This window comes from Rosa rugosa, chromosome 6 (genome assembly GCF_958449725.1).
Source record: "Rosa rugosa chromosome 6, drRosRugo1.1, whole genome shotgun sequence".
Classification (NCBI taxonomy): domain Eukaryota; kingdom Viridiplantae; phylum Streptophyta; class Magnoliopsida; order Rosales; family Rosaceae; genus Rosa; species Rosa rugosa.
Genome location: NC_084825.1, coordinates 36215363 through 36240871, shown reverse-complemented (window position 1 = coordinate 36240871; position 25509 = coordinate 36215363). Strand labels below are relative to the sequence as shown.

Genomic DNA, 25509 nt, shown 5'->3' with positions numbered 1-25509 from the left:
TTTGGTACCTGAGCCTTGATATATATTTACTTAATGTGCTCAGCTGCAGTGGTCCTTTTTGGTTCAAGCTCGCAGACTACCCTCCTTCAGTGCTGATTGTAGTTTGTTCTCCATTAGTGCAGAAGGGGATGTATCATGATGCAATGTGCCATATTTAGCATGTTATATATCATTCAAAGCTTCATCTCATCCATCACACTAGACAAACTACAACGGGCAAAAATTGTGGGTTAAACACCATGTTTCCAGCATCAATGAATTGCTTGTAGAAGCAACCATCAGCACCATACCACATAGAAATCAAGTAGCAAGAAAGTCCAACTCATTTGCTATATCTAAATAATTAATCCACATAGGATTTTTCTGAAGTAAGAACTATCTGTCCCCAGGGAATATGCGTTAAGGCTTTACTATGTCTGTTTGCTTTGGTTAGATGTACTAGCTGGCTTGAAATTTAATATTTGTGACGGTCTATTCACACACTAGCATGCATACATTTGGATTTGAACTGCCAATTTCATTTACTACCATGTTGACATTCCAGGTAAGATTTTCAGTTATCTTTTGTTATTTCTGTAACTAATGTAATAGCAGGTATTTGTATAGTGAGACAAATAAATGCAATAACCAAATTTGGAAGTCAACAATATTTCATAGGATATATTGGCATGAAAAAAGTTGCAGAAAACAATTAACCAATAGAGAAACAAGGCAAAGGAGAAGTTTAATAACATGTAGGTGACTGAACAGATGCAGATGAGTAAATAAAATGCATATAGAACCAAAGCAGTAGAGAAAGGCTAATTATTAAGATAGAACAACCTATTAATCAATTAAAACTCCAATAATCAAATAACCTCATTTGGTTCCATAATGTTTGTATCCAATATGATCTACTGAGTTCGATATCGACAATCAGGCTAGGGGAAGAGAGAAGCAAGATCGAAAAATTCATAGGCTGCTACATACGAACATCATATCAATAAGCCTGTATATGTGATTGAAATATTATGCCCTAGGATTATGCAGACAATGAGGTATTTGAGTTGGCACCCAATAGCTGAATTCATTATAATTACGGAGGGCTTTAAGAGATTATGGACGACCCTGAGTTTTGGGCTGTTACAGATTCCAAAGATATTTTCGGCCCAAGATCAGTACATCTGTACGTAATACTTTTTCTACCAACTTGATCTTTCTACTAAGCCGCAGCCTCTCTCTTTTACCAACAATATTATACTGTATATTCCGACTAATAGTATAATATTGTGTGTATATAGTAGAGACCAAGATCATCAGCTTTCGATCATGTTAAGCGTGGGCTAATTTTACCTTTAAGAGAACCTTCATCCCAAACATATATAATCGAAAAGAGATTCACTTTTGGAAGATATGGTTTTGGTAAAACTACTTTATGGTTTAAAGGGGCTTTAGTGAATGCACTACCTCGGTGAATCGGAAAAACTGCGAAAAAGTATTAGGTTTTTGGTAACTCACCTATGTCTGGGTGCTTTTCATAAAGAAGACCCATTATCTTCAAAGAATGTGGTGATTTGGTGGAACTAGGTAGGTTACTACCTTATAATATTTGGGTGGGCAGGATATTTTTTATCATAAAATTTTTCATTTGGTTAGTTAATTGTTGTTGATAAAGTAATATTAGAATCACACTAAAATTAATTGACAATAGTTGGAGAGACTCAATAATTCTTATAAGCATTATTGTAAATCTCACCTTAGGATGTGAGATAAACACTCCATATACACACGTCTCCGCACGTGGTGAAATTTTAAATTATACACGTGGACAACTTGTTTGGCTCCAAAACCAGTTGGCTTGCAAACTGTCTCTTTTGAGCGAGTGATTGCGCAGGCGTGCCAGCACCGCGGGGTGCAGTCGTTGGGGTAGTCCCTTGACCTGACTTCTTCTTCAAGCGCTGTGGACGAGGAGAGCACCAACCTCGTCACATGGTTCTTCTCTAGCCTTTCGGAAAAGGACTTTTGCCTTACGGATAAGGACTTTGGTTGTGGTCTCTTGCGTTCACCGAATCGATACTTAGTGTTGTAGACTAAGCAGAGCAATCACTGGGAAGTTGGGAGAAAGCACGGGTTGCGCTAAAGCGTGACTTTAACTTCGCTGGGTTGCGAGGGCGTTACCCTTGCTTCGCTGATAGTAACGGTGGCGGTTGCGCTCGCAGTCGGCTCGCTGGGAGACTGGGACTGGAAGTGCGGTCGCCGGGTTGGTCTGGTGATGCTGACAGTCGGCTCTTGGAGAGACTAGGACTGGCGCACGGTCACCGGGTTTCAACAAGGTTGAAGGTTTGCTCCGGGGAGGCTTTGTAATCGCTAGGATTGATTGATATGAGAGAGCTCTTTAATTCGTCCCTGAAACCTGGTATATATACCTAGGGTTTTTGACTGTTCCTTGTCGTAGAAGGATTATTGATTGAAGTTCCCTAATCGATCTCTGCTACTTACCTCCAATAAGGTTTCGTTTCCCTCTGGATTCCGGAATGGGCGAAGCTGTAACCCAAACCATAGTAGGCTTATTTTTGGGCCGCAGGTATCGGCCCGCTGTGCTAGATCCACTAAAGGATATTGCCAAAATTACTTTTGGGCTCAAACATTGCCCCCCAGGCCTCGAAATCAGGCCCATGAAAGTGTAACTGATTGAAGGGGACTAAAACGACGCGTTCGATGCTCGAAACGATGTCATTAAAGAGGGTTGCGTCCTTTCGTTCGAGAAAACGCCTTTCTGTCGCATCGTTTCCCTCACAAAATCTCTTATTTAAATCCGCAGCCATTTCAGACCTGTCACATCAGAAACTCTTTTAGTCTCCTAAACCCAGAAACCCTCTTCTGCACACATCCTTCTCACAAAAACCCAGAAATGGCTCCCCCGAAAAAGATGGTTATCGACCAAGAAGAAGAGCTGAATGAACAGGCTGCACGCTCTTGGGGAACTGAGATTGGTGCCAGCCTGATTCTCCAGACCACCATCCAAAGGCCTCTGCTCCTCCGGCTTTCGAACCACCATGCCGGACTGGGCCCAACGCCGCGAGATGCTTTCCCGGCCGACGCTGTTGCCTTTTATGGTCTACCTGTTCGTCGCCCCATCCCCGTCCTCCGAAGGACTCCTGGGGATTTTACCAGTTGGAGTGCCCCTAATCATCGATCAAAAATAGGGCATTGGCCATCCTCCATCAGCGCGGAAGAGCTTTCTTGGTACCGGGAAGCACGCGTTCGAGATCTAGCCCGCTGGAACGCAGCAGGTATCACCTATACTATCGATCTTTGTTTTCGTCTTCCGCGCGGTGGCAATCGTTCGCCACTCGCTGCCTTTCTTTGTTTCTGGAACACTGCTACCAACACCTTTGATTTTCGATTTGGCCAAATGAGTGTCACTTTATTGGACATTCTCACCATTACTGGCCTACCCATTGATGGTGAACCCTATCTGCATGGCCAATTCGACTCTGATACTTTCACTTCCACCATGGCCCAACATGGTCGCGGCGCCCATAGCGGCTCCTATCCGCGGTGGCTGGCCTATTACCGCCAGGAGCACAATGCGACTGGCGGGATTGCATTCTTGGAGTACTGGCTCTGTAAATTTATTTTTTGCACTTCCTCCTGTAAGCCCACTGGTGCCTGGACTTCTCTGGCGACGGCCCTCTACAACGGCCACCGTGTGGGACTAGGACAACCAGTATTAGGTGCCCTCTACCGTACTTTGTATCAAGCCACAATGCATCCCTTTGAGACTAGCATTTCTGGCCCCTTTTGGATCCTTGATTTCTGGATTCAAATTTACTTTCCATACTTTCGTCGCGACGATATCCCATTACTTCCGCCTACTGACCAACTCTTGGGTCGATGGCTCAGTCGCGGCGAAAGGTACACATCCCCTCCTTACTTTGAGTGCTTCACATACTTGTACTTTCTGCACGAGATGCCGTACTGCGACCTAGTGCTGAGTAGAAGATTCCCAGCTCCGCTTGAACATGGATTCCTCCCTGGCGCCTCTCGCTACAGTGATCGCGCGCGCTTGGCTTTTCGCCGCGCGATCTCCTGTTCCGACATCAGGATTGCCGCTGACGAACTCAGTTATGAGCTCTACGCTCCCAACCACTTCGCTCGTCAACTTGGTCTTGTCCAGTTAGTGCCATTCCCTCTATATGATGCTTGGAACTACAACACTTCTTGGCGTAGAATTGGGCCCCTTTCTGGGCCTCCGCCAGCACAAAGCACGCTCGCGCTGGTTGATCTTCCTGACTGGGCCAAAGAGATTGACTCTGTGGACGCGACTGAGGAAGGATATGATGCATGGTGGGCAGAAGTCTCTGTTAACTGCTGGCGGCAACAGCACGATGAGGTATTCGCTGCCATCTTCGGGGAACTGCGATATCCCTACGCCGCCGACGTTGATCAACTTGCTCGCATCCCTGAAAACGCTGCACAAGCTCCTCCTCCTGCTGCTGAACCGGCTCCGCGACCCGCGCGAGCCCCACGTCAGGCCCAAGCTGGTATCGTAATCCGCGAACCCCTTCAAGAGGTAACTAATCTTGACTCATGTTTTGTCCCTTTTGTTCTTTTATCCCTCCCCCTTCAAATTCAAACTTTGCTTTTTCAGGGGAGCGCGCCACTTTCTGGCAGTCGCGCAGCCAACGCTTCCCAAGCCGCTGGCCAGTCTGGGAAGCAAAAGGCAGTCATGATAGAGCCTGAGGACAAAGAATCCTCCTCTGATGACGATGACATGCAAACGGTAAGAGCCCTCTATTTGTACGAATCATGCTTTCTTTAAGAGTCATACCTAATCCCCTGCCTCTAACAGATCGCTGCTCTCTCGGCTCGGAAGCGCGCTCGTTCTGATCCTCGAACTGACCTGTGGGCAGAGGATGAGCCAATCGCTGACCGACTGGTAAGACACAAGCACACTAAGCACTTGTTGGAAATTTCTTTTCATTCTGTGCGACTCTGTAACAATCCTCGTTTGCAGGTCCGCCACAGGTCCTCGAGACATGCTGAAGAAGGATCTTCAACTGTTGGTGAAGGCACATCTGCTTCCCAAGCTCCAGCGCCAACTGATGTGAACCACTCTCCACCTCCTGCGGGCGCTGTAGATGATGCACAATTGGCCTCGATACCAGTGCAGATCATAGATGATAGCTCGCCGGAGGCTGAAAACAGAGTACTGCTACTGGATGCACCTCGCGAGGAACCAAGTGACGTTCCTGTCCTGGAACAGATAGCGCCTGACTCAATTCCTGTTCCCAGCGAAACTAGCCCAGAGACAATGCTAGCGATCATTGTGTATGAGCCTCCAATCGAAGAGGTATTCCCCCTAACCAACTATTTCATCATTGTTTCCTGGTTCAAGTATTCTGATAATGTCTCCTTCCAGGTTCCAAACGTCGTTGGAGCTGGGGATGATGTAACCGGAGCAGTAGAAGCAGAAGCTGCTGAGCCGGTTCCTAACGTGGTTGATCAGGAACTTCCTCCCCCTGCCCCCCAAGTCGCTGAAGCTGAAGAATTGGAAGACCTCCCTGAACCAACACCGGAGGTACCTGAACCAGTGCCAGAAGCACCTATCGCTGAACCTCCTGAGGCCCCTGTCGCTGAGCCTCCTACTCCCTCTACTTTGGAAAGGTTAGCTCGTGTACTTGAAGTGCCACCCCCTGGGGTCGTAGATGAAGTCAGAGAAGGCCTTCGCCGCCTCCTGGGCCCTGACATCTTGATTCCTGGTGCGCCTGTGAGGGTCTTAGAATACTTGAGGGTGCTCCTCCGCGAGGGAGCCATCACTGAGGAACAATTCCAGGAAATCGATCAACTGTTGCGGGATCTTCCTCAAGGGCTCAACGAGCGGGCAGTCGCGAATGCGCAGGCCAGGCAGACCGAAATGCATTATCAGAACCTTACTCAGCAAACGGAGACCGCGCACGACTTCTTGGGTGACCAAGCTAACCTCATCAGGGAACTGACGCTCGAGAGGAACCACTTGAGGTCCCAAATTCAGGCCTTTCAAGCCCGGTTAACCGATGTTACTGCTATGCTCGTTCATGCAGAGCCTCAGTTGGAACAACCCCTCGCTGCTCTCGAGACGCTATCCCAGGAATTGGCTCAGGCACGCGTGGCAGCCCAACAAGCCGCACAAGCTGCTGCAGACGCCAGTTTTCATTTGGACGAACTCTTCCTTCGCCTGACTTATGCAGGCCGAAGACTCTTGGGCCCCTAGAATTAGGCCCATATTTTGTATGAACAATATTATTATTATTATTAACTTACTATTTAGCCCACTTTGCTTGGCCCAAATAATAACTTATTCTCTCAAACGGTTCAACGCTTTAAGTTGCCTTTATTGCTTTAAAAACCGTTTGAAAAGATTGAAAAGATAATCTCGAAATGGAGCAGTTACCTCCTTGGAGACTGCCCCGTCTCCCACGCGCTTTCAATTACCTTCATTTCCGAGATCTTCGCATTTAAACTCGTTGATACGCTCATTGATGACAGTGAGAATACCACAGCTGTCCATTGTACGGTTGAGGCCACTGAGATTGGCGCTATAAATACCTGCACTCTGGAAAGATGATAGACATAAACGCAATATGGCTTTCCCAGAAATAGTATCGCAATCTCTACTTCTCTTTCTCCAGTTTCTAAAATCTTCTCCTCATGATATCAGCCTTAGCCTCAAACCCCTAGGTCTTATGGCTTAACCTCAATACCTGGGTAGGTCTTATGGCCTAACCTCAGGTCCAACCTCATGTCTTTGGTCTCTGGAAGTCGCGGTGAAACCCACCGGTTTCATTTAGACCAAAGAACATGTGGTGCTCCTGTAGCGGCGGAACCCGATTCTGAGGGGTCTCCTCTCTCAAACTGCCCGCGTGGAGCAGGAGGAAGAAGGGCGGAAGACCAATATGGGTCGCCTGTTCTTGCTCCGTAACCTACTTCCAGGGTCTGACTGCGTGACTTATGTTTTTCCCCTGGAGGTAGATGTGGTTGTGAGTCGCGCCTTTCTGTGAAGACCATCTCCATCCCGGAGGATAATCCTTCCCAAAAGGGTTGCGATGGATTATTTCCTTCCTTTCTGGTCCGGTACAGACGGTAACGGCTTGCAACTCAAGGCAGAGGAGGCATGTGGGTGAAGAGAGGGAGAGTAGGAATGCCCGAGCACAGCCCCTTTGCTGCCACAAGATCCAGAAACTCTCAGTAGATCTGTAACTTTATGGTTTTTACTCTAAGCCACTTCTGGCCTTGTACACCGCAGATGTAATTATTTTGTTTTGCGCTTTGTACTGCTTTTGGCCGCAAAGCCACTTTATGAATGAAAGTTTTTAACACTTTTTGCAAATCAAAGTATAAAATAAGGCCTCAGGTATAGGCCATTACATGCATTCTTAACACCATAATGTCAAAGAAGAGAAACATTGAAATTTTGAGAAGCCGCCTCAAAATAAGGCCTGAATGTACAGAGTGTTGCCCCCTAGTATGCGTAGGTGAAGCAAGTACAGGACACTAAGGCCACAGGAAAGGCCTGAATATGGATGAAGCGATCCTGGGGAGACTAAGGTTGCCCCCCTGTCTGAGAAGAAGGTCGATCCGGTGGATCGTCAAACTCCCAAACACTAGGGTAGTATTTCTTCAGGAAACGCCCGTTAATGGGGTTGCGGTGGAGGTCGCCATCCAAATCTTTGAGGTGAAAGGCCCCGCGCTCCAGAATGCGATGAACAACGAAGGGTCCTTCCCATCGCGGAGTCCATTTACCGCGACCGGTCAACTTCTCGCCAAAAGGCAAAACAGCTTTCCAAACCAAGTCACCCTCCTTGTAACTACGGCCACGTGTCCGCTTATCATAGGCGCGAGCAATCCTCTGCTTTTCCAATACCAAGTTGTCCAAAGCTGCCAAGCGCTGCTCGCTGAGATCTTCGTGTTCTTGCCACATCGCCTGAACATAATCTTCCCCGATCAAATGGTGCTGATCTTGGACGCGCAGAGACTGGACGTTGATCTCCAACGGTAAGATGGCATCATGACCGAACATCAGCACATAGGGAGTCGTAGCAGTGGGATTTCTCTTGGAGGTTCGATAAGCCCATAAGGTCTCATACAACGTATTGTGCCACTGTCTAGGGTTTTCAACAAGCATCTTCTTGAGCAAGGTGATAATGATCTTGTTACTGGCCTCTGCTTGACCGTTGGATTGGGCATAATAAGGTGTGCTGTGGACGAACTGGATGCCTAAGTCCGTGACAAGTTTCTCTACCTCACCGCCCATAAATGCTGCCCCCCTGTCTGAGACCAACACTTCTGGAATGCCGAACCTGCAAATAATATGCTGAAAAATAAACTGGCGAATGGTGGCGCCGGAAGCTTCCTTCAAAGGTTCAGCCTCAACCCACTTCGTGAAGAAATCAGTGGCTACAATGATGAACTTATGTTGGAGCGAGGAATGAGGGTGAATCATCCCAATTAAGTCCAAAGCCCAGCCTCTAGCAGGCCAAGGTTTAATAATAGGTTGCATGGGAATATTGGGAATGTGCTGCACTGGACCATGCGCCTGACAGTCTTGGCAACCTTTCGCGAACGCGATACAGTCCTTCAAAATGCTGGGCCAATAATATCCATGTCTTCTGATAAGCCAGCGCATCTTGGGGCCTGCCTGATGGGCTCCACATACTCCTGTGTGCGCTTCGCGCATTAATCGTTTCGCTTCGCGGCCATAGACACATCTAAAGTCTATGCCATCTTCTCCACGTCGTCGCAGCTCATCACCTCTAAGGAAATAATTCAAGGCAAGAAAACGAATCTTTTTGTCTGTTGTAAGATCTGGTTGCTTGAGGTAGTCAATCAACGGTATGCGCCAATCGACGTCAATAGGCTCGAGAACCGCGACAACTGGATCATCTGGTGGGTCAGGCCGCGCGAGCCACGAAGGCAGTGTGCGGCGCTCGACCTTCAGGATGCGCTCGCGAACGCCATACTTCAATGTAATGCCTGTAGCCAATTGAGCGAGCTCATTGGCCGCAAAGTTGCGCTCACGGGGTATGTGCTCCAAATCTGCCTCCTCGAATTGATCCAGAAGCTCAATGGCGCGATGTAAATAGGGTATAAGCAAATGGCTGTCACACTTGTACTTTCCTTGGAGTTGATTGATTATAAGCAAAGAATCGCCGTGTACCTGAACGTCCCTGACTCCCAACTCTAGCAGAACCTCTAGGCCGATGATCAGGGCCTCATACTCTGCTTGATTGTTTGTACATTTGAACTCTAACTGGAAAGAATAAGAAAAGCGATCGCCCGCGGGATTCTCCAGAACAATCCCTGCCCCTGCTAACGTCTCCGTTCTTGAACCATCAAAGTATAGTATCCAGGGCTGCAAGGAGACTGTGGCTTGATACCGAATAGCGTATTCAGGGATGCGCGCTAAATCCGGCCGCGCTATGGTTACAGCTGCTATCTCTAACTCCTTCACTACGGGGATGTCCAAGGTAGGGTGATGTGCCAGGAAATCTGCGATAGCCTGTCCCTTCACTGCCTTTTGAGGCACGTACTGAAGCGAGAATTCAGATAAAGCCAATACCCATTTGCCGATGCGGCCTCGCAGAATAGGCCGCGACAACATGTACTTGATCAAATCAGTCTGAGCGATGATGCAAGTGGTAAAGGACAACATGTAGTGGCGCAGCTTGCATGCTGAGAAGTACAATGTGAGACACAACTTTTCCATCGGGGTGTACCTTGTCTCGCAGTCTGTGAGTGTCCTACTAAGATAGAATATGGCATGTTCGACACCATCCTCATCATCTTGGGCGAGCAGGCTGCCAATGGAAGCCTCAGCTGCTGAAATATATAGTTTTAATGGGAATCCAGCCCTAGGAGGAACGAGCACTGGTGGGCTCGCCAGGTAGGCCTTGATTTTATCAAAAGCCTCTTGGTGTTTATGCTCCCAGACGAACTCGGTCTGGCCCTGCAGCTTCAGCAGAGGAGAGAAAGGCTGGATCTTACCTGCAGAATTAGAGATGAAGCGTCTCAGGAAGTTGATTTTGCCAAGCAAGCGCTGTAGCTCTTTCTTCGTGCGTGGCGAAGATGCGTTGATAACTGCGCTCGCTTTGTCTTCAGGGACCTCAATTCCCCTCTGATGGACAATGAACCCCAAAAAGTCTCCTGCTTGAACTCCAAAAACGCACTTAGCATGATTCATTTTAAGCCTGTGCTGTCGCATACGCTCGAATACTTTCCTGAGGTCTGTGATATGATCCCCTCTTTTCTGAGACTTGACAACCACGTCATCAATGTAAACCTCCAAAATCTTTCCAAGTATGTCATGGAAGATTAGGTTCATGGCTCTTTGGTAAGTCGCTCCAGCGTTCTTCAGTCCAAAAGGCATAACCACATATTCAAAAACGCCCGCGAACCCAGGGCAGCGGAACGCGGTTTTGTGTCTGTCTTCTTCTGCAACCGGAATCTGGTGATACCCCGCAGTGCCGTCCCTGAAGGACAGTAATTCATGCCGCGCAACGGCGTCTACCAACATATCCGCGACCGGCATGGGGTAAACATCTTTAGGTGTAGCAATATTAAGGTCTCTGTAATCTACGCAGACCCTCATCTTACCATTCTTCTTTCGGACAGGTACTATGTTAGATAGCCACTGATTGTACTTGGCCACCCTGATAATGCCTGATTTGTGCATCTTTTCGACCTCCTCTTTAACGAGGATTTGAGTCTCTGAATTCATTCTTCGCGGCTCTTGTTTCACAGGCCGCTTGTCAGGGAGTGTTGGTAGCTGATGGCAAACCAAGTCCGGTGACAGGCCAGGCATATCCTCATACTTTTCCGCAAAGCAGTCCTTGAATTCTAGTAATAAGTCAATAAGCCTCTGTTTCTCGCTAGGCTCTAAGTAAGCGCTGATAGCCACTTCCATAGGCTCATCTGCTGTTCCGAGATTGACTTTCTCGGTAGGATCTCTGACCTTAGGAGGCGTGTCGTCCAACGCTGCCGGAGCGAGCTGGATTTCTACCTCATCCTCTTGTTCCTGATCAGAGAGTCCCTCTTCAACGATCTCCAAAGTCGCGATTTGCTCATAGGCCTCTTTTTCCACTAGATATGATGATAATCTTTCATGCAGCGAGTGGAGGGCCTCTATCCCTTCCTCTGGAAGGTCGTAATCCATTAATCGTTCAAGGGTTTAGGCACAGCATGGCCAGGCCTTTCTAAGCCCTCTTTTGCGAGCGTAAGCCCCCACTGTGCCAGTTCAGAGGCCGTCACCCCTGTGGGGCGGCCTTTGTTATCGATGCCACTGACTTGCAATGGAGCGATAGGCTCCAAGTAGTACCTGGCATCTACATAGTTTGCGGATACTGGGAAAGGACGAGGGTCCGCTTTGATCACCTCAGCTTTGTCTGTCTCCCTGTTCCACATAATAAGTTCCTGATGGAGGGTTGACGGAACACAGTAGCTCCGGTGAATCCAGTCCCTTCCCAAGATAGCGCTGTAGGCCGCATAGCAATCTGTCACAAAGAAAGCATAAACTCCCTCTGCTGGACCTACCTTGATACGCAAGAAAAGCAATCCCAAGGTCTTTGTTACAGTCCCCGCGAAGTTCTTGAGTGTAAGGGACGTAGACTGGATTTTCTCCTTCTTGATTCCAAGCAAGTGCATGGTCCGAGTAGTAATGACATTAACAGCAGCTCCAGTATCAACCATGATCTTGCTGACTTTGGTACCGCCAACGTCCGCCGTGATGTATAGAGGTCTCATGTGCTGGACCATAGCAGGCGTTGGCCTAGTGAAGCTCATGAAGAATTCTTTACCGTTGGCGTCCTCTGTTTCCAGACATACAAACTCTTCTACCGGTGTTGGGACTGCTGACGTGATCTGCAGGGGTTGTGTATTACTTTCCTCAGCTTCTACGCATTCCTGAGCCGCGACCGGTATTGCATACCGCGCTGGGAGCACATAAACCATATTGCAGGACGTGTCTAATTCACCTATGTCGTCCTCCAAGTTGAGCTTGGGTTCGTTGACAGGGATAACCGTGTTGAACTGTTTAGCCAACCTGTCTACTAAGGATTCCTCAGTGAGGCCCTTTATTTCACACTGCTCGTGCTCCTGAATCACAGGAGCGTTTTCAGGAGAAACTGATTTCGGTTCCCGAGCAGAGTCCGCCTCTAAGGGAGCAACTATTACACTCTGGACTTTTTTAGGTCTCCACTGTAGAGTGTTGGTAGGCCTATCCTTGCCCCCCAGTCTCTCGAAAACTGAGGATTTGGCTTCCGGTTCATCGCGAACCAAACGGCGCTTAACATGCGGCCGCCTGGACGGCGAGCTCTCCTTTCTGGCTGGCGGAAGTGTTTTCTCCTTGGTAATTCTGCAAAAAACACTGGGCTCAGAAACCCTTATTGCGGAGCTCGCTTGCTTTCGCAAACTGCGAGGGGCCACTAATGGCTTGGCAGCAAGTGCTTCCATCTCCTTCTGATACTGCTCCGGCGATTTGACCAATTGTGAAGGTTTGATCAGGCCCTGGTCTAAAGCCTCGAGCGCGCGCTTGGCTTCCCCAAATCTGCGCTGCAGTTTTCGCTTCCTGGAAGGGCTTATCTCCACTGCCTTCCCCTTCTCCCTGGTGTACCACTTCCCTTCCTTGATAGTAGCGGTTGAAGCAGGTGGTATGTAGGGCTTGGTCAGAATGTCTTTGTGCTTGTTCGCGACCTTTTCCTCCATCTTCTGATCAGCCGTAGCTGCCTTCAGCTTCTTGAACAGATTGGAGTCCTTTGGCGATGTAAGCGACCCCATTCTCTCCTTTTCTCTTGGGCTGGAAGGCTGGTAGTGTCGTGATGGCGAAGCCCACTTAATGGGCGGGAAAGAGCCAAAACGAAATGTCTGCTCGACCTCTTCGTGCGGCACTTGGATGCCACACTCTTCTTTGCACCGCGAGCATAACACTACTGGCGAGGCTTGACCAAATGGTTTAGCCTTCTTCTGGGAAGGAGCCTCTTTAGGCTCTGTTTCTTGTCCTTTCGTGGACAAATCCAGAGTTGGTTTCCTCTGGTTCTGCTTGGTCCAATTCACATCGACCATGTTAATCCCAGTATCAGGAAAAGGGTTTAGGTCAACAAGCGCTGCTGCAGTTACTGGAGCTTCCACCTGAAGACTACCGTTGTTGAGCCATACCTGAATCTGGTCCTTGAGCTTCACACAATCAGCTGTATTATGGTTCCACAGGTTATGGAATTTGCAGTATTTCTTTCCTTTCAGCTGATCTGGTCGAGGAAAAGGTCCAAAGTCGGTCTTCACCATCTTCGCGGCGATCATCTCATCTAGAATCTCGTGTGCCTTGTTGGCATCATATGTATACGTCGCGAATTCAGGTTTAGTGAAGGCCATCGATTTGAGCTTGACAGGTTCCTTGGAGATTTTCAATTGCTTTAAGGCTGGATTCTTTCTCCCTGTCAGCTCATAAGCGGCGATGTCGCTTTCATCTTCCTCCTCGTCCTCCGGAGCCACGTCCTCACTGTGATAGTTATAGTAAGGATCATACGTAGCCGGCTGGTAGCTCAGGGCCGCTACAGTGCGATGTTTCCCTGGTACGTATGTTCCTCTGGACGCATTCTTCCTGGCGCCAGTTTCTCTGAGGAGGTGTTCGAAGCTTCCCACCTCTGTGATGAGCTCTCCCATTGACTGGATCATGCTGCCATGCTGCTTCTTTCGCTGGCGAGGCTCTAAGCCCTTGATCGCCAACTTGATCAATTCTTTCTTTGGCAGGATCACATTCAGCTTGGCCTTCTGAATCTGGAAGCGCTGAAGATAGGCCACAGCGGACTCTGTGGGCTGTTGGGCCATCTGGGTGAGAGAAGCCAAGTCTACCTCAGGTTCTGTGGCCCCGAAAGTCTCTCGGAAGAGCTTTTCCATTGCAGGCCAATCTGCCACAGTTCCTGGTCGCAGTTTGGAGAACCATCTAAAGGCAGCCCCTGATAGAGAGGTGCCAAAGATCCTGCACTTGAGGATGTCATCGTTCTGATACTGGCCGCATTGTACCCTGAACCTGGCCATATGAGTTGCCGCATTCTCGGAATCCTCCCCTGAAAAGGTAGCAAATATGATGTTTTTATAGCCCCTGGGGAAAGGCGCGAGCATTATGTGCGGTGGGAAAGGTCCCTCATAGACCCCATCCATCTGGGCCCTAGGGTTAGCCTGTCTGATCATCTCCTCCACCTCATCTCGCCTCACATATTCCGGACCTGGAGGAGGAGGAGGTGGTATGGCCGCTGCATGGCGAACAGTCTGCACAGGTATTGCTTGGTTTACAGTCGTTGTCCCTTCTCCTATGTGCACCACGCGGGTTGTAGCGGGTTGTTGAAGAGTCACTGTTGGCGTAGGCATCTCTTTTGCCAAAGCTGTTATCTTGATCGGGTTGCCAGCCTGGTCAATCCCATAATAGCTTCCTGGCAGCTCTTGATACACATTCTCTACCCCATCGCTGTCGTACTGAACGAACACAGCGGGGTCGGACGAAGTTTCAACACTTCCTGATGCCTTTTGCTTCTGTCTGGCAGTCTGTCCACTTGATGGCGCGGTTTTTTCCTTACTGCCGCCAATAACCAGAGCTCGTTCCTTATCTCTCGATTGCGTGCTAGCAACGGTCGCGGCAGGTATAGCGGCAGGTGTGGCTGTACTGCTGCTACCCTTTTCCCGCTGATTTGGCGGCACATATTTACCTGACCCAGATGGTTGGCCCAGGGATCCAAGGATGGCGCTAGGATCTCCTAGTGTCTTATTCAACACTTCCTTAGCTTGGTTCAACTCGGCTCTTTGCATGGCCACCTCGGTTGCGAGGGTTGCTCCATCTTTGCGAAGACCTGCCATATCTAATGCTGTTTGCTTGGTATGAGTTGCTAGAGCATCAATGATCTTTTTCTGCTGCCGATCCTGAGCATCTGCGATGCTTATAGCTTGAGCCTTTAATGCACTCTCAGTTTGCGACATCAATTGCTCAGTTTCCACAGCCTGTTGAGAAATACGCTGGTTTATTTCGCGTAAGATCCTATCTGTTTTCGCGTTTTCCCTTTTCAGATCAGCAGCCAGCTTTTTACGATGGTTTTCAATGTTTTCTGAGATGATCGCGCATGCAACCTCTACGGTCGCTCCCTCTGGAATAGGCTTCTCAACGAAATCCTCTGATTCTTCGCTCTCCACTGTATTGGAGGCAGGGTTAGCGACAGGCTCACTGGCCTGATCAGTGATGACAGTGTGACCCTCAGTAGCGGTCGAGTGACTCTCTCCTTGTTCAGTTGACATATCGGAGGATTGGGGATAAAGAGAGAATCTTTGAATTACTTGTTCGTCTGACAGACCACGACAATCCGCGCGAGGATGCGGTTTGTAACTGGAGGTCTTATGCTTTGAGCAGTTAGCGTAGCCCTTTTTGTAAGGGTTTTCGCTTGACTTCCCAATGGCTACCGTTCACGAAGAGACACTAGTTTGGTCCCACTGGGCGTGCCAAAATGTTTGGCTCCAAAACCAGTTGGCTTGCAAACTGTCTCTTTTGAGCGAGTGATTGCGCAGGCGTGCCAGCACCGCGGGGTGCAGTCGTTGGGGTAGTCCCTTGACCTGACTTCTTCTTCAAGCGCTGTGGACGAGGAGAGCACCAACCTCGTCACAGGGTTCTTCTCTAGCCTTTCGGAAAAGGACTTTTGCCGTACGGATAAGGACTTTGGTTGTGGTCTCTTGCGTTCACCGAATCGATACTTAGTGTTGTAGACTAAGCAGAGCAATCACTGGGAAGTTGGGAGAAAGCACGGGTTGCGCTAAAGCGTGACTTTAACTTCGCTGGGTTGCGAGGGCGTTACCCTTGCTTCGCTGATAGTAACGGTGGCGGTTGCGCTCGCAGTCGGCTCGCTGGGAGACTGGGACTGGAAGTGCGGTCGCCGGGTTGGTCTGGTGATGCTGACAGTCGGCTCTTGGAGAGACTAGGACTGGCGCACGGTCACCGGGTTTCAACAAGGTTGAAGGTTTGCTCCGGGGAGGCTTTGTAATCGCTAGGATTGATTGATATGAGAGAGCTCTCTAATTCGTCCCTGAAACCTGGTATATATACCTGGGGTTTTTGACTGTTCCTTGTCGTAGAAGGATTATTGAATGAAGTTCCCTAATCGATCTCTGCTACTTACCTCCAATAAGGTTTCGTTTCCCTCTGGATTCCGGAATGGGCGAAGCTGTAACCCAAACCATAGTAGGCTTATTTTTGGGCCGCAGGTATCGGCCCGCTGTGCTAGATCCACTAAAGGATATTGCCAAAATTACTTTTGGGCTCAAACACAACTTATATTGGGTGACGTGGAGCACGTGCATGTGATCATGAGATATCAAACTCGCTTTGCAAAGTCTCATGACAAACACTACAATAGACAAAGTTACAAGTTATAGGTGCAGATACAACTCGGCAAACATATTTTCGGGATTTTAACCCTACGGACTAATCGAGATTCAGTAGTTGACACATTCCGTAAAAACACCACAATGAAGTAGAATAAACAAACAAGAGAAAAACAGTTGACATGAGATTTGACGTGATTCGGAAAATTTCTTGCCTATGTCCACTCAAGATAACTTCTCTTTTACTATGAGAATAAAATTAGTACAATATATATGAGTTAAATATCATAATCCAAATCTCAAAATTCTTTGACCCTCACTCATAAAATATCAAAGAACACAATATCTCATGTAAGAGGAGTTTTCTTTCACTCTCATGCACAACCCACAAGCTCGTTTTATATTTGCATCATGATTTGCCAGACTGCCAATTTATAAGCAATTATTTTCCTCCTTCCTATTCAAATTACAGCAGTACCAAATTGAACCACGTTTTTACCTGCCTCTAATTTCCTAAAAGCTTGTAAATATGTCATAGCCATTTCATCCAAGTCAAAAGTTGCTGCACCGTACTATTACATGGGTCCTAATCGCATAAGTACTATGAACACCAATCTCAGTACATACTTCCGCATATAAATAGTTGATGCTTGTATTTTCGAGGAGTACTCATAGACACCACCATACTAGCTTCAAGTGTTGCAAGCATTTGTGCTTTATCTCAGTTACGTTTGAAGTTTTGCATCTTTCTTCTGTTCATCTCGATTTCATTCATCATGGACGGAAGGTGCTTATTCCAAGTATACTCTTTAATGCTTGTGTGGTGCTTTTAGTACTACACACGAATCCTTCTCTTGGACAGTTGGACACCATTCCGGAGTCGGTCATCCAGATACTAGCATGAAGATTATGACGAAGTGCATAGCGACGGAAAGGCAAGCACTCCTTGCTATCAAGCAAGACCTCAGAGATGAATACAACGGATCAGTCACTTCGTGGGGAAGTGAAGCCCTACAAGAAGATTGTTGCAAATGGGAAGGAGTCTCATGTAGCAATCAAAGTGGCCATGTCATTAAACTTGACCTTGCAGAACAAATATTGCAAGGTAAGCTTAGTCCTAAACTCATTGTATTGCAGTACTTGGAATATTTGGACCTTAGTGGCAATTTCTTTGGCTCGGGTCCATTTCCGGAGTTCATCGGATCTCTTAGCCGCTTAAGATACCTCGGTCTTTCTTGGAATGTTAGTGGTCAAATTCCATACCAGCTTGGAAATCTGACACACCTGCAAAATCTCAAACTTGACTTTATTTCTGACACTCCTGCGCAAAACCTCAACTGGCTCTCTCATCTTTCTTCTTTAACACACTTTACCATTGATTATCTTAATCTCTCTAATGCTTTCAATTAGTTGGAAACATTAAGCTCCCTAAGCTAAAAGTTTTGGCATTAAATAGCTGTCTGCTACCTCCAATTGATCCATCTTCCTCTCTTCCTCACATAAATGCTTCGAAGACTCTTGGTAGAATTGATCTTTCTTTCAATTAGCTCAATTCTTCAATACTCCCATGGTTATTTAACGGTAACAAGACAGACCTTGTTTATCTTGACCTCTCAGACAACCACTTAACTGGTTCAATTCCCGATGTGTTTGAAACCATGAGCTCTCTTGCACATCTTGATCTCTCTGCTAACAAACTTGAAGGAAGCATCCCACATTCCTTTGCCCTGTTATGTAGTTTGCAATACTTGGCACTTTCGGGCAACAATCTGGATGGACAATTTTCTGACTTTGTTCGGTTATTGTCTAATTCTTGTGCTCGAAACTCATTACAGAGTTTGGATCTCTCAGAAAATTTTCGTATTCCAGGATCTTTGCCTGATCTTAGAGACTTTACATCGTTGAAAGAATTGTATCTCTGGAGAAATAACTTAAGTGGAAGTATACCGGAAAGTATTGGACAACTATCAAAGCTGGAGAGTATCGATTTGGGTAATAATCATTTGGAAGGGGTGATTTCAGAAATTCATTTCTCAAAACTATCCACACTGAGGAATTTAGATCTATCCTCTAATTGACTAGTTTTGGACTTCCATTCTGATTGGGTTCCCCCTTTTCAATTGGATCTCATAGAGTTGAAATCTTGCAAGCTGGGGCCAGATTTCCCTAAATGGCTTCAAACTCAGAAAGGATATACCAGACTTGTCATTTCTGATGCTGGAATTTCGGATACCATTCCAAGTTGGTTTTGGGATTCCTCTCATAAGGCAGAAGTTATGGATCTTTCTCGTAATCAACTTAGAGGAACAATTGCAAATTCAGGATTTGAGTTTGCATAGTACCCTCATCTAAACTTGAGTTGGAACCAATTGGAAGGTCCACTGCCTTCATTCTTTTCAAAAGCATTATCTTTAGATCTCTCCAATAATAAATTTCAGAGTTGGATTCTTTCTTGTGTGCAACCAAGGCTAGTAACTTATCCTCTCTCAATCTCTCAAGCAACTCTTTATCCGGAGAAGCTCCGGATTGTTGGAAGCCTTTTAAGAATCTAGTCTTTCTTGACTTGAGTAACAATGGTTTTTCTGGAAAAATTCCGACCACAATGGGCTTTTTAGTTTCTACATTGACATTGAAACTAAATGACAACAAATTTGAGGGAGAATTGCCTTCGTCCATGAAAAATTGCAGAAGTCTTTTACTTTTTGATATTGGAGAGAACCAGTTATCAGGGCTGATACCTAAATGGTTAGGGGTTGGACTTCCAAATTTGGCTATCCTCATCTTTCGGTCTAATCATTTCTATGGAAGCATCCCATTGGAGTTATGTCATCTAACACAGATGCAAATATTGGATCTTTCCATGAACAACATCTGGGGAAGTATACCCAAATGTCTTAACAATTTGACAACTTTGGCTCAAAAAGGATATTCAAATATTCTAACCATTAGCCATTCATTTGACTTCGCTGGCGATGATAAAGGGGGTGCTATTTTGAAGTATGACGATGAAGTGTCTTTGATATGGAAAGGAGCCATGTCCAAATACAAAAGTACACTGGGACTTCTGAAGACTGTTGATCTCGCTAGCAACAGATTAAGTGGAGAGATTCCAAGTGAAATTGCTCAACTTTCTGGTTTGGTTTCTTTAAATTTGTCGAGAAACAAATTGACAGGCCAAATAACTCCAGAGATTGGAAAGTTGCAGTCATTAGATTCTCTTGATATTTCCAGAAACCAGATAGATGGTGCAATTCCAACAAGCCTTGCTCAGATCGATCGACTTGCTTACTTGGACCTGTCATATAACAATTTGTCTGGCGAAATTCCAACTGGTACGCAGCTCCAAACCTTTGAAGCAGCTTTTGTGGGAAACCCTCAACTCTGTGGACCTCCACTACATAATTCTTGTTCTCAAGAAGAAGCAAGTCCAGGGAAAGCAAACTTGGTGAATCAGGAAGATAAGAAAGAGGTAATGTCGAAACTGGGAGATTACATCAGCATGGTGCTTGGGTTTGTTGTTGGATTTTGGGGTGCTTGTGGCAGCTTGATTTTCATCAGGTCATGGAGATATGCATACTTCAACTTCTTCAAAGCTTTGAGTGATTGGTTCTCTCTGAGGCTAGCTTTGATCAGACGCCGGGCAATGAAATAAGAATATACTTAATATCTGAAGTGGTAATCTCTAAGTCTATTTGTTCATCATGATCAAGATTCATTTGGTTCTTATAACTTTTTCTCTTCCAAACTGACTAATGCTTGTTACTTTTTATCTTCAGCTCCATCAACTTCTGAGACAAGGGGATAATTCATGCTTCCCTTGATGGGTCGAAGAGTACACAGCTGCTTATTAGTACCTTATAGTCGTTAATAAAAAGTTACCATCAATGCTTTATGTCACGCCCCGAATTTTAAATACAATTAAAATCCGAAACATGAATTATACAACTTAATAGAATAAACGTCCTGAATTTTTTTCTCACAAACAACCACACTTCACACCTCTCAATATTACAATAAATCAAATCCTCAAGTTAATTATTACAACACACTCTCACCAAATCAAATTGTAAGGCTCAATGAGCTTAACTCACCTCACTATTACAAATGCTGTAAAACTATAACAAATACTCTAACCCGCTCGATCACCGCCCTGATTCTCCTGACCTGCAGGATTACCCGCTACACCGTTTGAATAGTGTACCGGGATTGCAACAATACAAACCCGGTAAGCTTTTTGCAAAGCTCGTATGAGTAAATGAAAGGATTGCACGATTTAAAGTAACCAAATCAACTCATGCATAAATTTAACTCAAGTATTTTCTTTGCATAATAATTGAAGTGTACAATGTCACTTCAAGCATCAATCAACTCACATCTCAACATGACTACTCAAAAACAAACAACTGTTTACTCAATATATACTCACAGGCTTATGATTTATTTATATAAATCATCCCATGCAGTATATTATACTTACAGGCTTATGATTAATTAGATTAATCACCCCATTCAGTATATCATACTTACAGGCTTATGATTAATTATATTAATCACCCCATTCAGTATGTCATGTCATACCCAAGGGCATATGATAACTCGTTTATCCCCCAAGCAGTATGATGGCAGACAGACTAGAGCTCTAACTGTATCGTAAAGTGTCACCTGGGCCAAGGTTCACCTTACGAATGACTGCTTTTCTCAATTCACTCGACTCCTCATTTAATTCATCTCAACGACTCAACTATCGCACTTTACTCAATTACCCATTATCATAGACAACACAACATCTAAGATAAATCACATATTCCAAAGGGTAATGCTCAAAATATAACTCAGTAAATTACACCATCCAATATATATTCCACGTAAATATATATATACGTAGTCACCCACACAAGAGTGACCACTAATACCAACTATAGTTCACATGCAATAAAATCTAGAAATTCATTTTTATAGTTTAAATACATTTTACTTACCTATGGACCGTAGTCGATCAAGTCCATATAATTTAAAACAAATATTTATTTTCATAAAACAATTTCCACAATTTCTCAATTAAATAAAATCACCGAATTTCGGTTCGTGAATGAACCATGTGCGATTTACTCACCTCGATATTCCCGCTGCGTCTTCAATTCAACACAATACACACCGAAATCGTTCACCCAAGGGAGACCGTCAATCACCTAATCACACATGACCTTAACTTAGCCAATAGCTCAAAAACATACTCAAACGACAATCCAACGGTCGGATCGAAATTAAATGATGATCCAACGGTCGGATCCTCACGGATCGCCTTTAGGATCACCCCCCAAAAATCATCACGAAGATCCAACGGTCAGATCTTCCTGAATCGTCCTTACTAACATCTTCACAAATTTATACAAAAATCCGACGGACGGATTCTCACGAATCGCCTCCCTAATCACCGTTTTGCATTTATACGAAGATCCAACGGTCGGATCTTCGCCCATGACCACACAAAGCCACTGGGACAGTCATAAGATCATCGTATCAAAACTACAAGTCCATCTGACGGTCCTAACTTCACATATCACAAATCTAACGATCGAAATCGATCGAAACTTAAAAATTCATAACTTCATCATACGATATCCAAAAATTATGAATTATATATGCAAACGATCGTATCGACACGTAGAACACAAAAATGGACAGAAACTGTCCTTGGGGTGTCCGGAGGTCGCCGGAAACCACCATCACAGTGGCGGCACCGCCACCCATCCAAAGTCAAAATTAGACAAAACTCCCAACATCAAAGTCCTTCAACTCAACTCCAATTTCACTTTTCATAACTACACCAAAGTCAGATTATAAGCCAAAAAGTAGAATTTTACCTCGCAAGTTTTGAAACCCGAAGAACCCTAGTTTCCCAATCTTCAAAATTCGATCACCCCGGATCAAATCGCTGCAAGCCTTCTTGGGGATAGCTTCTACTTCCTCTGGGCTAGAAAAGCCCTCAAAGAACTCGAGCTATAGTGGCCGGAGCTGGGAGAACCAAGGTGGCGAAGGAAGACGATTTCCAGCTCGGCTGTGCGGCTTCTCGGTCTTCTAGCGGCCACCACGATGGTTATCTCAAGTCGATGTCTTCTGGAAAGTTGTAGAAAACTTCACGGTGAGAAAAATTGCTTTTGGAATCAGGTCGATCGGAGGCCTGTAGAGGAAGATATGGCCAGACAAAGTAGAGCCCAGAAAAAGTGGGGAAGAGCGATTTCGTCTCCGACGAGGCTCTCTTCTCGACCTTGTAGAGCCTCATACAGGTCGTATTGCACTTCGATTTCTTCTACAAACTCGTAAAGGGGGTCGAGACCAGAAAAACCCACTTTGTTTCACATCAATCGGTGGCCGGATGAGGAAGAACGAAGGTGACGAAGGGAGGGGGTCGCGGCTGGGCTCGGGAGAGAAATGGGGAGAAATTTCTGGAGTTCCAGAAATTCTGTCCTCATTTGCAATATTCGGATTTTTTTTCATATTTATAGAAAATCCCAATTTTCAAATATTCGTAACTTATTCATACGAACTCCGAATATTACGTTCCATATGTCCACGAACTCGTATCGACGCGCTCTACAACTTTCATGAAGGAAGTTTTCCCAATTTCCCAATGTATAAAAAGTCAACTCCTTTGACCCCCCTAAAACGTTCAGTTTTCAAAATAAAATCACGAACTAATTCCACACTCCTCTAAGCTTCGTACTCGTGTCCACGACCACGAAATCATTTCCAAAACGTCATCGGAAATTAACTTGAATTTTTCGGGTATTACAATCCACCCTCCTTAAAGAAATTTCGTCCCGAAATTTAAGCGCAAGTTAATTGCTCTCGATTACGGTTAACCTAACCATCGAATCTCCATCCTTTCCAAAGCTGTAGTAATCTACAAAGCCACAGCCCTTTGTATAAAAATACATTCCTAAGGCCACAAATTCTTTCATCACAAAAGTAAACTCACACAAAATCACCACATGGATCCTCACATAGATCTTCACATAGATCATCTCATAGATCATCACATAGATCTTCACATAGATCATCATCCTGTACTGGCATACAAGCACAGTAAACATTCTCACAAAGCGTTTCGCTACTCAATTAGCATCACGGTAAATCTCTATAGTAAAACTTAAGCATGCACTATTCTACACAACAATAGAGATGCATCACTCAAAACAAATCATCCCCAAAAGCATGCCAATAAAATCTGACACCCAGTGATGATGACTTGGGCTTGCTCAATCCTTGGGCTAAGCATTAGGGCTGGCCAATTGGGCCGAAGAAACCGAACCATCCACATTTCGAACCGGCCCGAACCAATTTGGGTTTAACATTTGGGCCTACCATTTGGGCCGAACAATTGGGCTTAACATTTGGGCCTACCATTCGGGCCGAACAATTGGGCTTACTATTTGTGCCTACCAATCGGCCGAACAATTGGGCTTACTATTTGGGCCTACAAATCGGCCGAACAATTGGGCTTACTATTTGGGCCTACCAATCGGCCGAACCAAACGCATTTTGAATAGGCCCAACCAAATTTGGGCTTACTATTCGGGCCTACTATTCGGCCCACAACTTTTTAGCTCGGCTACGGTATGAAATTGTACATACCGTATATACGTATACATACCGTACAGACCGTATATACGTATGTATACCGTACATACCGTATATACGTCCGTATATCAAGCATATACAAGATCCAAAAATATTTGTAAGAGGTAAGGTTCGAACTCCCGACCTCGAACACGAAGGTTTTGCTCCCAACCACTGAAGCAAGAGCTGCCTTCATTAATATATGCTCACGTGTTATATTTATTATGTCATAAGTGACATAAATAAAATAACGGGGAAGGCAAGGTTCGAAACCTCAACCTGCCGCACGAAACCTTTGTCCCCCAACCACTGGAGCACAAGCTGTGCTTAATATAATGTGTACAAATGTTATACTTATTATGTCATAAGCGAACATAATAAAAATAAACGAGAGGCAAGGTTCGAACCTCTGACCTCTTGTACAAGAGCCTTGCTCTTCAACCACTAGAGCACCAGCTGCTCTCGTTACTATCCATGCAACTTCTTTCATTTATTCTATCATAAGCGATAGAATAACAACAAACTGTCGGTACACTCCACGTGCCACGACACGTCTCTTCCGTGATTTACGGAAAGCAAATCACTTTCTGCTAAAGCTGTCTGCCACAGCGTCTCGAGGTTCGGCCTGTCCCCTTACACGCTCAACACGCGCCAACAGCTTTTCCGGGTTTCGGGGCGACTTTAATCCAACGCGTGGATTCAAATTCTGAGATCGTTCATCCAACGGTGGAGATCTGCTCACCTTGTTCTATAAATAGGTGCATTCTGGAGACGCGACTGTTCACTCCAAAGGAAAAGAAATTTTCTTCCGAGCTCAAGCCTTTCTCTCTCAACTCTTCAGCCTTTCTCTTCTCAAATCCCCAGTTTTTCACTCTCAGATCTTCAATCTTTTCCTCCAAATCTTCAATCCTTCTTTCTCAGATCTTTTCTTCCATTTGAAGATTCGATCTCATCTTTCCTCTGAGAATCTCAGATCTCCAATCACCAGTTCAACAACTCCAATCCTTCTAACAAAATCTCCCTCAAACACTAAACCATGTATTCCTCGATTTTCACATCCTCTCACTCCATGACCCAAGAGCCACGAACTCTGCAACTAATGGAGCTCCAAACCCCGCAACAAATGGAACCACAACAACAGCAACCAACAGAGGAGGGAGGAAACACCCAAGCAGCTGGAAGTAGTGCCAACATGGATTTCTGGCGAAGCCGTACCAGGTGGATTCCTACTCCAGAACAAATAAGAATCCTCAAGGATCTTTACTACGTCAAGGGATTTAAGTGCCCAACTTCAGAGCACATTCACGAGATCTGCCTCCAGCTGAACCAGTATGGACATGTTGAGGGTAAGAACATTTACTTTTGGTTCCAGAACGTCAGGGCTCGAGAGAAGCAGATGAATAGGTGTAATCAGGCTGCTCCAGTGCCCATGGGAACTAGTTCTCTTGGTACTGGTGGATCCATTGATCTCAATTTTGGGTCCACTGGTTCTACTGGTGCTGGTGGATCCATCGACAT

At 45.8% G+C, this 25509-nt stretch overlaps 1 protein-coding gene and 1 long non-coding RNA gene across 2 annotated transcripts; one reads left to right on the top strand and one right to left on the bottom strand.

Moving 5' to 3' along the window:
- The first annotated feature begins 18973 nt into the window (after window positions 1-18973).
- Window positions 18974-20023, top strand: LOC133716690 (receptor-like protein EIX2). The gene has a single exon (XM_062143367.1). It carries the CDS (start codon window positions 18974-18976, stop codon window positions 20021-20023), a length of 1050 nt encoding a protein of 349 aa, XP_061999351.1.
- A 298-nt stretch (window positions 20024-20321) lies between these two features.
- LOC133718517 (uncharacterized) lies at window positions 20322-22761 on the bottom strand. Its single transcript, XR_009850346.1, has 3 exons — window positions 22236-22761; window positions 21485-21560; window positions 20322-20550 (listed from the first exon to the last, which is right to left on the bottom strand). It is a non-coding gene; the product is annotated as an uncharacterized LOC133718517 (long non-coding RNA).
- Window positions 22762-25509: the final 2748 nt, after the last annotated feature.

Excerpts from the sequence above, each read along its gene's own strand:
- LOC133716690 (XM_062143367.1), top strand. The coding sequence starts at position 18,974 with ATGGGCTTTTTAGTTTCTACATTGACATTGAAACTAAATGACAACAAA.